The following is a 15,876-nucleotide window of genomic DNA, read 5'->3' as shown; positions in this document are numbered from 1 at the left end:
TTTTTTCCAGCCACCTAAACAACAACTCATTTTCTGGGCAAATTCCACCTGAGCTTTCCAAATTACCAAAAATTCTTCACTGGTGAGTTTTAGGAATTTATTCAGATCATATTACACCATTAAATTCTAGTTCTGTTATTCCATAGTCCATAGAGTAAGATATTCCAGTATATTAAGTTTTACTTAACGCTTTTCGTCTTTATAATGTATTTTTTACAGCGTTCTAGATAATAATAACTTATCAGGGTATCTTCCACCAGAGTTATGTAACATGCCAAGCTTGCGTATAATGTAGGTTCCTCTCACACTATAATTTAGATTGCTATTTTCAATTAATTTGATTCCTTAATTAATTTTTTGGGTCCCTGTCCATTTTTTCAAGTGGGATGATAGTATCATTTTATTTGTGCTCATAATGTCCAATTATTTTGTGACTTACTGTATTTCATGTAACTCTGTACACTAAAATCTTCTATTTCATGCCCTAATGGTTGAGGTAAGCCTCAAAGAAGTTTTGTTACTGTCTTTCTAATTTCCATTTTTGTTTATTGATTATCTTAGAAAATATTGGTATTATGTTGAGGTCAAAGTGCCAAACTTAGTTGATCAACTTCATTGTCAAATGTCACTCTCTACTAAGTTTCAATGATGTTTCATTAGAGACTTTCTAATTTTGAAATTTATTATTGGCTATAACTTAGGAAACTTAGTTCGGTTATAACTTAGGAAACTTAGTTCACCAATATCATGAATCATACCTCACTGTCGTCATACATGAGTTTCAATCTTCTTTAAGTAGAACTCTTTGATGTATGTCCCAATCTGTCCACATGTGCCACAGAAGTACTTGTGGGCTGTTCATGCACTTGAACAGCTTTCAATCCTGGGTGATGGATATTTTTGTTCTTAATAGAATAAAGCAAGGTAAATTGTAATTGAATGCAACAGATTCCAGAGAGTCAAATTCCTTTCAAATGATGTGAAGGAAGCTTGAAAAAATAAGCAAAAGATCTTACCAAATAAATGACCTGAGAAGCCAATATGAGGAAATATGCAGGAGAGAGAGAGAGGTTGTTGTCATTTGTCAGTTGTCAGTTAGGGATAGTGTATCAATGCATGTACGGAAGGAAGATAATACTGAACTTTTTGAGCACTGATGCTGAAAATCAGTTGGAAGAAGAGACTTAACTCATAGGAGCGGACTGATGCAGTGCAAATCTGAATGTACTTGAACCTGCAGGGGTTATGAATATTGTAAAATAAGGTTTAGGCTTGAGTAATTGTAGGGAAAAAAAAAAGTTTAGTCCAAGCAAGTAACCAATCAAAGGTTTCTCAAAATCAGAAGCTTTATGTGGTTGGGGACTAAAATGATTTAGATACGTCTGATGATTAAAACTCTAATTACACCAATAGAAATGTGAAGTTCATATCATGGACTCCAAGCAACAAATGTTAGTAACTTCAATAAAGCTTAAAGGAAAGTTTTATAGGACTGTCATTAGACCAGCTATGATGTATGGGGCGGAATGCTGGGCGGTGATGAAGTGTCATATAAGTAAACTGGGCGTTGCAGAGATGAGGATGTTGAGATGGATGAGTGGGAAAAATAGGAAGGATAAAGTGAGGAATGACCATATTAGAGCTGGGTTGGTAGTAGCTTCGATATATGACAAACTTAGAGAGAGTCGTTTGAGGTGGTATGGCCATGTTCAATGGAGGCCTCCAGATGCCCCCAATTCGGAGGAGTGACCTGATCCTGATGGAGGGAACCAAAAGAACCAGGGGCAGGCCTAAGATAACCATAAGAGAAAGTGGTGAAAAAGGACATGCTTAGCTTAGGCCTTGTTCCTGGTATGACCTCAAATAGAGCTGATTGGAGAGCAAAGATCCATGTGGTCTAGACCCCATTTAGTTGAACCTTAATGATGTGATGTTGTTGTTGTATTACACTCCATCTCGAGACCTAGAGCGGAATGTTGGGTACTTAGAAGCGGTATAACCTAGAGCGGAATGTTGGGTAGTTAAGAAGCGGTATAGCTAAGAAGGGTGTTACGTGCAAGATAATCTAAAAAAATAAAATAAGAAAAGAAAGAAATAATATAGGAGAGAGTTCAAATCGGATTTTGGGTTTCAAAGAGAGATAAGGGAGGTTTGAGATAGAGTCATAGAGGAGGCAATGAACCATACTTAATTGTTTACATGAAATATTTATTGACAAAAATGGCGAGGATACTAGTTGGGCCTTGAAATCTAGTAGAAGGTTTGGTACTAAAGCTTCTTTTTACCTCCTTACTTCAACTAGGTCAAGGTTCAAGGTTTCAGTTTCAGGCATGGTTTCGGTCAAGCCCGAAATCGAATTTCAGCTGAAACTTGATTTTTGAAATTTCGAACTTAGGTTTCAGGGGCCATATGACCTAATTAGGTCATGAAACTTGTAGGACCAGCCTATTTTAGGCCATATAAACATAGTGGAATCCTTAGATTCTTAAAAATCACACCCAAAATGGTAGTTTGACTTTGGACCCTAGGTTGGTAGTGTACGCTGTATATATACATTGTTATTGTCTATTCCACATAATCTTTAGTATTAGAACACATATATTCAAATAAAACAACTTAAATACACAATAGGAATGAAATGACATCAAATTATAAACCATTTCATAAATCATACATCTAACATTGTTTATTACATAAGAGTCAAATATAATGGAGTCAACATTCAACAATACAAGCAACAAGTCACCCCTATGCTCATCCTATAAGTCCTGGACTCCTAGTATTGAAACGAGTGTCGGGCCGGATCGAAAGCACTAGAATGTTGTTAATGCCTAATCAAGTTTTCCTCCATTGAATCATAAAAGCTGGCCATGTCATAGTATGGCGGAAGAAACGCTTGAAGTTGTCCATGGCAGCCCTATAAATGGAATCGTCAACGTACTTGAGGTATCCTAACTTAGGGTATATATCTCCGAACCGTAAGTAACTCGATCGAGCCACTGTTACTGGATGGTGCGTGTGGAACCAGAACCGGTATGTATGGCTGGGAGGTCGGGAAGCCGAAGATGTTGTCCACAAAACTTGACCCAGTGCGCGATTGACCTTCATACTCAGAGGCAGAGGGTAATGATGATGAAGAGCTAACCGGCCCAAAGTGACCATACCAAGTATCCTTGGGCCATATCTATATGACAATGCTTGCCACTGCTCCCCATGCATACCACTCTCTATACTCATGCCTCCGAGAGTGTCAGTCAAGCTCCTGACACTGATGTCCATGGACTCCAATGTATCATCGTCCTTAGGTGGTGGTATGAATTGGTGCTTGCAGGGTGGATGTCCGGATCATACAGCCAGACGTTCAAACAAGGACTTCAGCCTGATTTTTGGATGAAGTAACTGGATGCCCCTCCCTATTCTGTTAACCCACAAATTGACTCATTTGTGTCCAATCAACTTCCTTTCAGTTTGGTCGTTCCCTTGATTATAGGGATGATTTCTTAACCATTTTCTTGGACTTTTACGCTGCAAGAACCCTACATAGGATTACATATGAATTTACTAACATTGAGACTTAGTCTATGTCTTGTGAAGCTTTCATGCGTGCTTCCATCTCATGTATCTTCAAACTCTTGACTTGCTGATGACTTGGTGAACCTCCATACTGTTGATCAAGGCTTCAAAGCTCTTGGACCTAGCTTGCTTGATTTGATCTCTGAGCTTTTTCTCTGCTTGATGGACTTCATGTTCGATCTATGAGAATTAATATTATACATCATTTAAGAAATATAGTTAATATTCCCACGACGATCACAACCATGTTTAGATCATCACAAAATACACGGAAAAATATAATGTGCCAACATGTTGCTTCATTTTCTGAGAATGACATAGCGAGATACAATAGGACGTTGCTGAAAATGACATAGCGAAATAAATTCTGAGTCTTTCTGACCCTCCAGGTAATATTTTCCTGGAGATACACCATTGTTTGGGTGAGTGAAGGTTTGAAACAGCAAATTGTTGAGAAATTACACAATCTGCCTAGGGTATATGCATATATGGGATTTTATAGCCTAGACTAGACATTTGCAAATTGCAACATAGGAATTCATTGTGTGTTGAGGGGGTGGGTGAGAGCGTCACTTGATAAAAACTGGTTCTCTATGTTGAACTTTAGATGATGTATTTACACCTGTTCTTTTTATAATCCTAATTCTTAAGATGTGGGGCAGATGATAGGTCACAAAAAGCACATGATAACCCTATTGATTTTTTGAATGAATTACCTTCCCTGCTTCTGATTAGAAAGAGGAAGAAAAGATCACTGCTACTGATTAAAGAAAAGAAAAAGAAGAGACTCAAAACATCAAATATCCTGTTGCTAGTTTCCAGCATTGTTGCAAAACTTATTCAAACCCAACCCATTCATCTTCTCATCCATTTTCCCCTCTTAGAAAACTTCCAATTACACAGACCCTGCAGTGGCGGGAGCCTAGTGCACTGGGTATGCCCTTTTTAGAAAACTTCCAATTACCCATTTCATTAAGTAAAGTTAAATTTGGAGGTTCATTGATGTCCCATTCTAATAGGTTTGTCTCCTCTCAAATAGAAACTAGGTATTCAACCAAAGGAACAAGGAGTAGCAGCTGGGAAGAGAGAAGAAGAAGAAGAAGAAGAAGAAGAAGAAGAAGAGAGAAAGAAGAGAAAGAGTTGAGAGAGAAACCGTGGTGAGTAGCTTGAGAGCTTCTCTCACCTATTTGATTCATTACTAGTATTCTTGGAATTACATATGCTTCCTTATGGAGGTAAAAGATAAAAAAATAACAACAGAGAAAAATTACAACTCAACATGACTTACAATAAACTAGTGACTAAAGTACCCCTAATAACACTCCCCCTCAAGCTGGAGAATAAATGTCATACATTCCCAGCTTGCACAGAAGGGTACTGAACTGGTTAGAAATGAGACCTTTGGTGAAGATATTTGCCACTTGATCACCAGTCTTCACAAAGGGAGTACAAATGCAACCTGAATCCAACTTCTCTTTGATGAAGTGCTTATCGACCTCATTGTGCTTCATTCGGTCATGTTGCATGGGATTATGATATAACAGCCTTGTTATCACAAAAGAGCCGCATGAGTCCATCAATGTCAAATCCCTACTCTTGATCCAACTGCTTCAGCCATATAAGTTCACACACTCCATGAGCCATGGCTCTAAATTCTGCCTCTGCACTAGACCTGGCTACAACCGTTATTTTTTTCATTGCCCCATGTGACTAGATTACCACCTACAAAAGTACAGTAACCTGATGTAGATCGTATTGTCTGAAACAGAACCAGCCCAATCGGCATCAGTGTAGCCCTTTATCCTCAAATGATTGTGTCTGGCATATAGAAGTCCTTTTCCTGGAGAAGATTTCAAGTACATGATGCGATAAACAACATCCAAGTGCCCATTCTTGGGGGCATGCATAAATTAGCTCACCATTCCAACTGCATAAGTGATGTCTGGCTGAGTCAAAGAGAGATAGATCAGTTTTCCAACCAATCTTGGTACTTGCCTGCATCAATAAGAGTAGAGCCATAATCTTGGTGCAGCCTCATTGGAAGCTACGGATCGGGAGAGTCGAAATCACGTTCCCTACGTGACCAGGAGTTGATCAATTGAACAAGAAAATCAAAATTGCAACGGAAACTCCAATTGAGAGTTCCAAATACTCAACTGAGTAATTTTCATTAAACTTCATAATCTGCTTTCTACATTCTCATGAAGGATTATATATAAACTTAGAATTGAGTACGTGTAAGGAAGAAAAGAAAGAAAATAAGATTCCAATCTCCAATCTTCTATCAGCCCCATATTCTTCCAACCAAAATACCACCTTCTCTTCAATCTACCCAAAATACTCTCAATCAGAAATCCACTCTTCAATTCAATCTTCAATCAAATCTTCAATCAACCCAATATACTAGCTAGCTGATTGATCCTTCATTTATTTAGGCATAATTTATTTAGAAACTGAGATAATCCCAAATCAGTCCAAATCTTCCCTTTTTTAGGTGCAACTTCTTTCCTTAAAATTATTGGGAAGATAAGGAATGGATGGACTATCCCTGCAGGGGCTGGCCTTGCTTGGTATGCCTCTCCTTGACCCGGACTGATCGTTGAAGAACCTTAGGGTGTGAGGTGGCTGCTTCTACTTTGTCAATTTCATGGTCCAGGTCTAGGGCTGCATCATTCCCTCTAGTTTGAAAAAGAGTTCGTCCTCGAACTCTCTTTCTAGTTAATAATGCTCCTCGTCCACTGGGGTCAAACGGGAAACAAGCAAAATCACCGTTGGTATTTTCAATTGTACATAACAAACTTTGCATTACCACTTCAGATCTGATGAAGATAGCTATGGATATCTTCACGACTCGAAAAAAATGAGGAATTCACATATGACTTGTTGATGATGCTAATACCTCGAACAAGTTGAAATGGAGACGTGAAAGTAGTAAAGGCCGGCCAAATACGGATCATCATACGTACTGACAAGGTCGAACCACTCAATGCGATGCGGGTGGAAATGTTGTTGTGCTTTCGAAACGTAATCTGGTTCAAGACTTTCGAAACCACCGTGTTCATCGATGTACTCATTGAAAATTGGGGGTTTATTGAAATCAACCTGAACAATGATTCGTTTGTCTGCAACATCATCCATTGTTGTATGAACTTCACTTGTGTTGATGTCCTACACGGGAGTTGTATGACCACCTCCATGCCTCGGCGTCATCACAACTTCTCGCTCTCCACCAATTTAGTTCCTGTTCCGGTGAGGCCTCCTCTCTCGGCCAGGTTGTTCGTTGTCGGATGAAGGTGAGTCAGGATCGGTCGTTTCCTCAGTCGGATTCGGACGTCTCGATTCATTTCTTAAAGCTTCATTCTCACGCTGCAGGGCAGCAGTTTCTTGCTGCAGCCGCAAGTTTTCTTCCCTTGCATTGATATGTTCGATGGGGACTGTACGGGTAGCTCGTCAGGGTGCCATTATAGTCTTCCGCTCTCGTAATCCTAGGCTCTGATAACCAAAAATGGTGCAGCCTCATTGGAAGCTACGGATTGGGAGAGTCAAAATCACGTTCCCTACGTGACCAGGAGTTGATCAATCGAACAAGAAAATCAAAATTGCAACGGAAACTCCAATTGAGAGTTCCAAATACTTAAATGAGCAATTTTCATTAAACTTCATAATTTGTTTTCTACATTCTCATGAAGGATTACATATAGACTTAGAATTGAGTATGTGTAAGGAAGAAAAGAAAAAAATAAGATTCCAGCCTCCAATCTTCAATCAGCCCCATATTCTTCCAATCAGAATCCCACCTTCTCTTCAATCTACCCAAAATACTCACAATCAGAAATCCACTCTTCAATCCAATCTTCAATCAAATCTTCAATCAACCCAATATACTAGCTAGCTGATTGATCCTTTATTTATTTAGGCATAATTTATTTAGAAACTGAGATAATCCCAAATCAGTCCAAATCTTCCCTTTTGTAGGTGCAACTTCTTTCCTTAAAATTATTGGGAAGATAAGGAATGGATGGACTATCCCTGCAGGGGCTGGCTTTGCCTGGCTTGTCTCTCCTTGACCTGGATGATCTTTGAAGAACCTTAGGGTGTGAGGTGGCTGCTTCTACTTTGTCAACTTCATGGTCCAGGTCTAGGGCTGCATCAAATCTTCACTAAGTTTGTGGCTTTGATCAATTAAGGAGTTTGCTGGTTTACACCCCAACATTCCTGTTTCCTTTGATAGGTCCAGTACAAACTTTCTTTGGCAAATATTGATTCCTTTCTTTGATCTCGACACTTCAATTCCTAAGAAATACTTCAAGAGTCTAAGATCTTTAATCTCAAACTGTTGGGCCAAGTATGACTTCAATTTACTTATCTCGGTTTGGTCATTCCCAGTTACCGTAATACATCAACATAAACAATAAGGACTGTGATCATACCATTTCCTCGCTGGATAAACAAAGTGTGGTCAGCCTGACTCTGGGAATACCCGTTCCTTAGAATGGCTTGCCTAAATTGCTCAAACCAGGCCTTAGGAGACTGCTTAAGGTTATAAAGTGCCTTTTTTAGGATGCACACTTTCCCTTCTGTTAATGGAAACTTGAAACCAGGTGGAGGCTGCATATACACTTCTTCTTCTAGATCACTATGGAGAAAGACATTCTTTACATCTAATTGATACAACGACCAATCTCTATTGGCTGCCACTGATAGAAGAACTCTGATTGAGTTGTGCTTGGCCATAGGAGCAAATGTTTCTTGGTAGTCAATACCATACACTTGACTGTACCCTTTGGCCACCAACCTAGACTTATATCTTTCCACAGTACCATCTGATCAGTACTTAATTGTATAGACCCACTTGCATTCGACTGGAACTCTCCCCCTGAGAAGGTCAACAAGAGTCCAAGTACCACTCTTCTCAAGAGCCATCATTTCCTCAGACATGGCCTCCTTCCACTTTGGGTCAAACATAGCCTCAGTGACATTTTTGGGAATGGAAGAAGAAGCAAGAGCAGTAGAGTAGGCAATACCTGTAGGAGAAAGAGCTTCATAGGAAACAAACTTGGCTATACGGTTAGTACAAGCTCTCTTCCCCTTTCGAATAGCAATGAGAAGATCCAACTAAGAGGAAGGAGAGGAAGTGTTACTTGACTGAGGAAGGTGGGCTCAATCAAGAATTTGAGCCATATCTGCAAATCTTGGTGCGGTCACCTCTTCCATCCTTAGATGACGTATGTAGCTACTTGCAGAGTGAGGAGACTAGGAGAGTATCCATGGACACTGCACCATCCCTGGAGTGATCAGCTCTTGCTTCTAGTTCTAACAGAGATTGGTATGGAAGGGGGAGAGGCCAAGGGCCACCCCGTAGAGATAACAGAGAAGTGTGATCATTGTGGAAAATTGGGGTACACCAAAGACAGGTGCTAGTTTCTTTATGGCCAACCCTGGCACACGTGGTGGGTCCATTGGTATGTAAGGTGGTGGGCAAGGGGGAGCTCGAGCTCATACTGTGACAACTGAGACTGAGTCACCTGGACTATAGGTCGATCCTGAATCCCTTACTAGGGAGGATATTGTAGCACTACGTAGGATGATGTCTCGCCTTGGGCACTCTTCTATTCCTCCTACAGAGTTAGACACTTCTGCCTCAGTCTTGCAGGTCTCTACATCTGCACCCTCCACTGCTCCCTCTTGGGTCATTGACTCTGGTTCCACTGACCACATGACTGGTATGTCTCAGTGTTATGATTCTTACTCGGGTAGGGATAAGGTTAGAGTTGCAAATGGGTCTCTTTCTTCCATTCCTGGTAAGGGTAGTGTTCGGGTCACCCCTTTTATTTCTCTTGACTCTATTCTTCATGGCCCTGAGTTTGCTACTAACCTATTATAGTTAGTCATCTAACCAAATCCCTGAATTGTTGTGTCACATTCTTTCCTTCTCATTGTCTTTTTCAGGATTTGGTGACGAAGAGGATTATTGGTAGTGGGCTTGAAGAGAAAGGACTCTACCTTCTTGAGCCTCGCACACTTTTTTTGCCTACTGCTCAGTCTTGTGTGTGTGGCCAGAGTGACAATAGTACTATCATGGTTCGAAAACTCGTCTCGAACAGCCATCTCGACTAGGTCGAGTTTTTCGAAATCTCGAGATCTCGGCAAGACAGTGCATTTTTTTGTTTTTTTTGTTTTGGATATGTTTCGGGGGACAAATGGCGATAGTTGGCTCCGAAATTTTAAGGGGAGCTTGTTTTAGTCTTAATATCAGCCTAAACATAAAAGATGGGGAAAAAGCTATGTATAAGATAGATGAGAGAAAGGAAGAGTTAAAGGAAGAGTTGAGATTTCGATCAGGTGAGGTGTATCAAGGGCAAGGATGGAAGAGTGTTGGTAAGGGATGAGGACATTGTGAAGAGATGGGATGAGTATATCTGTGACCTACTTAATGGGGATGGGCCGAGTAGAAATGATCCTAACGAGTACTCCATTCAACATGATACCACACATCATAGTTATGTAAGAAAGGTTAGTGTGGCGGAAGTTAAGGAAGCATTAAGAAAGATGAAAGTTGGCAAGACTTTAGGCTCAGATGAGATTCTTATAGAAATGTGGAAAACCCTAGGAGGCTGTGGGGTTTATTGGCTAACCAAGCTGTTTAACAGGATTATGAACACAAGGAGGATGCCAGATGAATGGAGAAGAAGCATTGTAGTCCCAATTTACAAAAATAAAGGTGATATCCAAAGGTGTAATAACAATAAAAGCATAAAGCTAACGAGTCACAGTATGAAACTTTGGGAGAAGGTTATTGAAGCCCGTTTGAAAAGAGAGACTCATATCTCGGTGAACCAGTTTGGCTTCATGCCAAGTGGATCCACAATAAAAGCTATCTACTTATTGAGGAGGCTCATGGAAAGGTATAGAGATATCAAGAAGGATCTCCATATGGTCTACATTGACATGGAAAAAGCCTATGATCGAGGCCCTAGAGATCTAATCCAGCATACTCTAGTGAAGAAAGGAGTGTCGAGTAATTATGTGCAGGTACTTAATGATATGTATGATGGCGTGGTAACTAGTGTAAGATCAGTGGGAGGTCAGGGCAGGGAATTCCCAGTTACGATTGGTTACATCAGGGATCCGCCTTAAGTCATCTATTTGTGCTCGTCATGGACGATCTAACCAAGAGCATTCAAGATGAGGTCCCGTGTTGCATGCTTTTCATCGATGATATTGATCTGGTAGATGAGTCAAAAGAAGGGATTGACGCTAAATTAGAGTTATGGAGAGCAACCTTGGAAACAAGAGGCCTTAAGATTAGTAGAACGAAGCCGGAGTATATGTGTAATTTTAGTCACAATATGATGGATACTGGTATGGTGCGAATTGAGGAAAGAAAGATACCGCAAAGTGACTATTTTAGATATCTGGGGTTTCTCATAAATAAAGAAGGTGGCATAGAGGATGATGTTTCACAGAGAATTAAAGTAGGATGGAAGAAGTGGAGAGATGCGTCCGGAGTGTTATGCGACAGCTGTATTCCTTTAGAGCTTAAAGGAAAGTTTTATAGGACTGTTGTTCGACCGGCCATGATGTATGGGGCAGAATGTTGGGCTGTTAAGAAGTGCCATATTGATAAGCTTTGTGTAGCAGAGATGAGGATATTAAGATGGATGTGTGGAAAAACAAGGAAGGACAAAGTACGGAATGAACATATTAGATGGGACTTGGGGGAAGCCTTGATCAATGACAAACTATAAGAGAGTCGTTTAAAGTGGTATGGTCATATTCAACGGAGACCCAGGGACGTCCCAGTAAGGAGGAGTGATATGATTCCGATTGAAGGAGCTGGAAGATTAGGGGCGGACCTAAAATGACCATAGGAGAAGAGAAGTGGTGAGGAAAGACATGCTTAGGCTAGCGCTTGTCCTAAGTATGACCTCAAATAGCGCGTATTGGAGGGCAAGGATCCATGTCACAGACCCCATTTAGCTGAGATTCTCCTGACGGGCTGGGCTATGCCTCTTTCCTCTTACTATCTTGCATCGTTCATTTTTCTATTTATTTCCCATCTTTCATTTGTCCTTTTCCATTTTCATTTCTCATGTCTTCCCCCTTCTCTCTTAGTATAACTCTCTTCCCCTTTTTTTTTAGAACTCTGTTTTCCCTACTTTGTTTTGTTTGGATCCATGTAGCCGACCCCATTAAGTTGGGATAAGGCTGAGTTTGTTGTTGTTTTAGTCTTAATAAACATATTTAAAGCTTTAAATTGAAAAAAAAAACACCCAATTTGGTGTTTTGGATTTGCATCCTTGGTTGGCAGTAAAGGCCGAACCCTTCATGTAATATTACCTATTCTACACATTGTTTGAATGATACGAGACATAATTGGCAAGTAAAACAAGTAAATTATGCAATAATGGATGAAGACACATAATATTGAATAATTATTTAAGAAATAGTTAAAGACTTAAAGTTTCTACTACAAACCACAAGATACAGTGAAGTGTTCACAATGCATATTACATAGACTCCCAACCCAAGTACAATGAATAATACATAAGTGATAGACACCTTAGTATCCTAGTCTTCCATGTCTCAATTCCCAAGTCCCAACAATACAATACTATGACTCTATGGGTATTGAGGTCGAGATTCTCGAAATATTAGAGATTTCACCGAGATTTCTTGAAATATTCGAAGTCTTGGTCAAGTTTTTCGAAACATTGCATTTTTTTATTTATTTCGCATGCTATCTCGTCTCGACCAGCTCGAGTTTCTCGAGATCTCGCCGAGATCTTGGCAAGTTTTTGAACTATGAGTACTATGGATTTTGTGATGCTTTGGCATCAATATTTAGGCCACCCATCTTTTGTTGTTATGAGGAAACAATTACCTTACTTGTTTACTTCTTTTTCTTCTTCTTATGTTTTTCAGTGAGAACCATGTATTTTTGCTAAACATTGTTGTTCATCCTATCCTTATCATGGTAATAGAACCACTGTTCCTTTTAATATTGTGCACTATGATGTTTGGGGGACCTACTCCCACTACTTCTTTGTTTGGTTATTGTTATTTTGTTTCCTTTGTTGATGACTATTCCCAGTCCACTTGGACTTTTTTTATGAAACAAAAGTGCGATGTTTATGATGCTTTTAAGAATGTTCATCAATTTGTTTGTACTCAATTTGACACTCACATTCAAATAGTTCGTTCTGATAGAGGGGGTGAATATATGTATGGGGGGCTTCAACAGTTCTTTGTTGACCATGGCATTATTCATCAAGTTATTTGTGTTAACACCCCCAACAGAATGGGGTGGCTGAGAGAAAAAATCGCCATATGTTGGAAGTCACTCGAAACCTTCTTTTTGGCATGCATGTCCGAAAGACCTTTTGGTTTGATGCCCTCCTTGTTGCTGCCTTCCTAGTCAACCGGATGCCAACTCAGCTGCTTGGCTCCAAATCCCCTCTGGAACCCTTTCACCTCAAGCTCCTGCTTTCTCCCTTCCCCCTAAAGTGTTTGGGTTTGTCTGTTATGTTCATGTCAATAAATCAGTTCGGACAAAACTTGACCCCAAAGCACTCAAATGTATCTTCCTTGGCTATTCAGCTTCTACTAAAGGGTATAAATGCTGCCATCCTTCCTCCCAAAGGCGACTTCTCTCCAAAGATGTCACCTTCTTTGAGTCCTTAATAATCTCGAAAATGTATGTAAATGAGTGCTTTTGTGTGCTTAACGTTCTTTACATATGTGCTGTACCTAACTTGTGTATTGATTGTAATTTGTCACTCTTTTACGTAATTTTTTTTCTCAATTATAACTTTTTTGTGTAGTGATATGTTTAAGTTGCAAGGTTGACTTGATATTTTCGACTTTGTTGATCCTTCTATGTAGTTTATGCAATTTTGCTGTCACAAGCCATCTTTGCATTAATCTGTTCACCAGTATCTGATGTTTTGTTGAACTCTATAACTTATGGTAGTTTTTTTTTTTTTTTTTTTCGGAATTACACAGCTATACTAGACATTTTCTCTTTAAAAAAAAAAATTCGACTATTATGATGCTTAGTTGTGATTTGTGAAACAAAATTGGTGGATTTGTTGTTAAATTTTCCAATATTTCCTCCATTTACTGTTCTTTTGCAGACAACTTGATAACAATCACTTTGATGGGGCTGAGATTCCAGCTTCTTATGGAAACATGTCAAAACTATTCAAATTGTAAGTGCAATTTCTCAGTCTGTGTTCAATTAAGTATCCAGTTCAGTTGTACTTTCTTGAGCTCCTATGAAGAGTAAAAAATACTAACTGCAACCATATTCTCTGTACTCTATCTATCTTCTTTGTGATAAAATCCTTCTGTTATCTAGTGAAAGGGGGTGGGAGGAATTCTTACTACAACTATAAATCAAATGTATCGTAAATATAAGTAAATAGTATACTAATAATAGTAAATTGTCCTATTTAATTTCTGCTGTTTTAGATTCCGCCTATGAAATCATAGGTTCCACATTGCTCACTCAAGAGGTTCACAAATGGCAGTCCTGAATAATTGTCTTTATGCTGAATGACTTAGATTACATGCGTAAGTCGGTCTCCATCAAATGATAGTCATCTCTTGATTGGATAGGATACCTGACATACTGCATTGAGTTGCTATTTTTTCTCTTCCATTAATTTCCATATTGGAACTAATTTGGATTTGTATCATTTTCTGTTTCTTTTGACTCTTACTGATTTATCACTGCAATAGTTATAATATTTAGAATTTCTTCTACATTGTATTTAGGGTCGGGGTAGGAATTATGGTCAGCTCCCCCAATTATGTAACAAAGCAAGAGTCCTAAACTTCCATTAGGTTTGAGGGGTTCTGGCCATCTGATGTTGATGTCCACTTCAAGGAGTATTAAGGTCGTTATGTTCCCTTACCTGAGAAGAATTCTGCATAATGTAATGGCATCAGTTAGTTAATTATACTTAGATTTTGATTCAACTAGTAACTCAATCTCATCAAGTGCATCATAAGGGAGTATAATGTCACTGCTCTGCTGTTTCATTACTTTCCTTTTTTTGAGTCAGATTGCTGTCAGGTGGTTCAGTTGGTTCCACCATTAAGAGAACCGTCCCACTGTCTTACACTTAGTTGCATAACAGTCATGCTAACTGATATTTTTTGCGGGGTGAATAAATAATATATTAAAGGGGAAACAAAAGGAGGGGGGATAAACTACCTACAAAGGCCGAACAAGCCGAACAAAATCAACAAGCACTACTGGTCAAGCAAAAGAGAAAGCACCAAACCCAATCAAAACAGCCAAGACAAACCCCACCTAAAAACACAAACAAATAATGGAAATCTAGGGGTGGGGGAACCGAAGTGGGATATCCCAGGAAGAAACAATAAGCTGGTTCCGCACAGAGAGAACAGGGGGGGAAGGATCATGAGAGCATTCTGCCTAATATCATAACTAATAGAGGCCCAAATCTGGTGATGCATCTTGGAGGAAGTCCATCTTTTTTTGCTGCGCTCTCACCAAATATGGTATATTGCAGCATAAAAAACTAAACGGCCAATGATATCACAAACAGAACTACTACTAAAGTGGGAAATGACCCACTGCCACTCCTGATAAATAAACCAAATCTGCCTTGGGGAAGGCCAAATCTTGAGAACCACACCCTCCCAAAGCTTCCTAGAAAAGAGACGGGAAAAGAATAAGTGATCAATATCTTCTGGCATCGAAGCTAACTGATATATACTACTGCTTAAAACAGTGAAAGGGGGGGGGGGGGACCTAATACTTGCACTTCAAATGGATGGAAATGACTAAAAAATCAGAATTTCTCAAGACAAATATCATGCAAAAAGAAAAAGAAACTTTAAAATACGGGGCAAGTTCGTATGTTTGATAAAATTGGCATGTTTGAAGTTTCTAATTAACACTAGGAATGATACTGTACATTGTGAATTCTAGAGAGTTCTACAGCCTGTCCTACCACTCTTCTACCAATAACTAGTTAACCTCGATGCCAACAAAAATTTGCGGTGGGGAATGCCTAACAAAAATTTTGCATTCTTGCACTGTAAAATGTGTTGTATCGTGAGACAACTCAAGAGGGTGGGTGAATTGGACATTATAAAAATCTTAGCCATTTTAAAACATTTGCCAATTAATACTTAAGAGTTCGAACAACTTAGTGGAAGCAATAGACAAGCTTGAACTCAACACCCTATCATACAATATTACAAAGTAAGTGGTAAAAATAACAAAAGAGAGAGGGAGACACAAACATTTATAGTGGTTTGGTAACC

The 15,876-nt window shown here is 39.3% G+C and overlaps 1 protein-coding gene across 7 annotated transcripts in view; it reads left to right on the top strand.

Moving 5' to 3' along the window:
- LOC122670700 (probable LRR receptor-like serine/threonine-protein kinase At1g06840) overlaps positions 1–15,876 on the top strand; it is a 39,106-nt gene that overhangs the window by 6,273 nt on the left and 16,957 nt on the right. For all 7 annotated transcript variants that reach the window (XM_043867702.1, XM_043867686.1, XM_043867710.1 and 4 more), the window contains 3 exons: positions 11–82; positions 220–291; positions 13,710–13,784. In XM_043867702.1, the coding sequence (XP_043723637.1) occupies positions 11–82; positions 220–291; positions 13,710–13,784 (219 nt within the window). The remainder of the gene's footprint in view (positions 1–10; positions 83–219; positions 292–13,709; positions 13,785–15,876) is intronic.

The sequence above is a fragment of the Telopea speciosissima genome, chromosome 1, assembly GCF_018873765.1.
Source record: "Telopea speciosissima isolate NSW1024214 ecotype Mountain lineage chromosome 1, Tspe_v1, whole genome shotgun sequence".
NCBI lineage: Eukaryota > Viridiplantae > Streptophyta > Magnoliopsida > Proteales > Proteaceae > Telopea > Telopea speciosissima.
The sequence above is the reverse complement of the archived record's forward strand: the minus strand, read 5'-3'. Positions and strand labels throughout refer to the sequence as shown.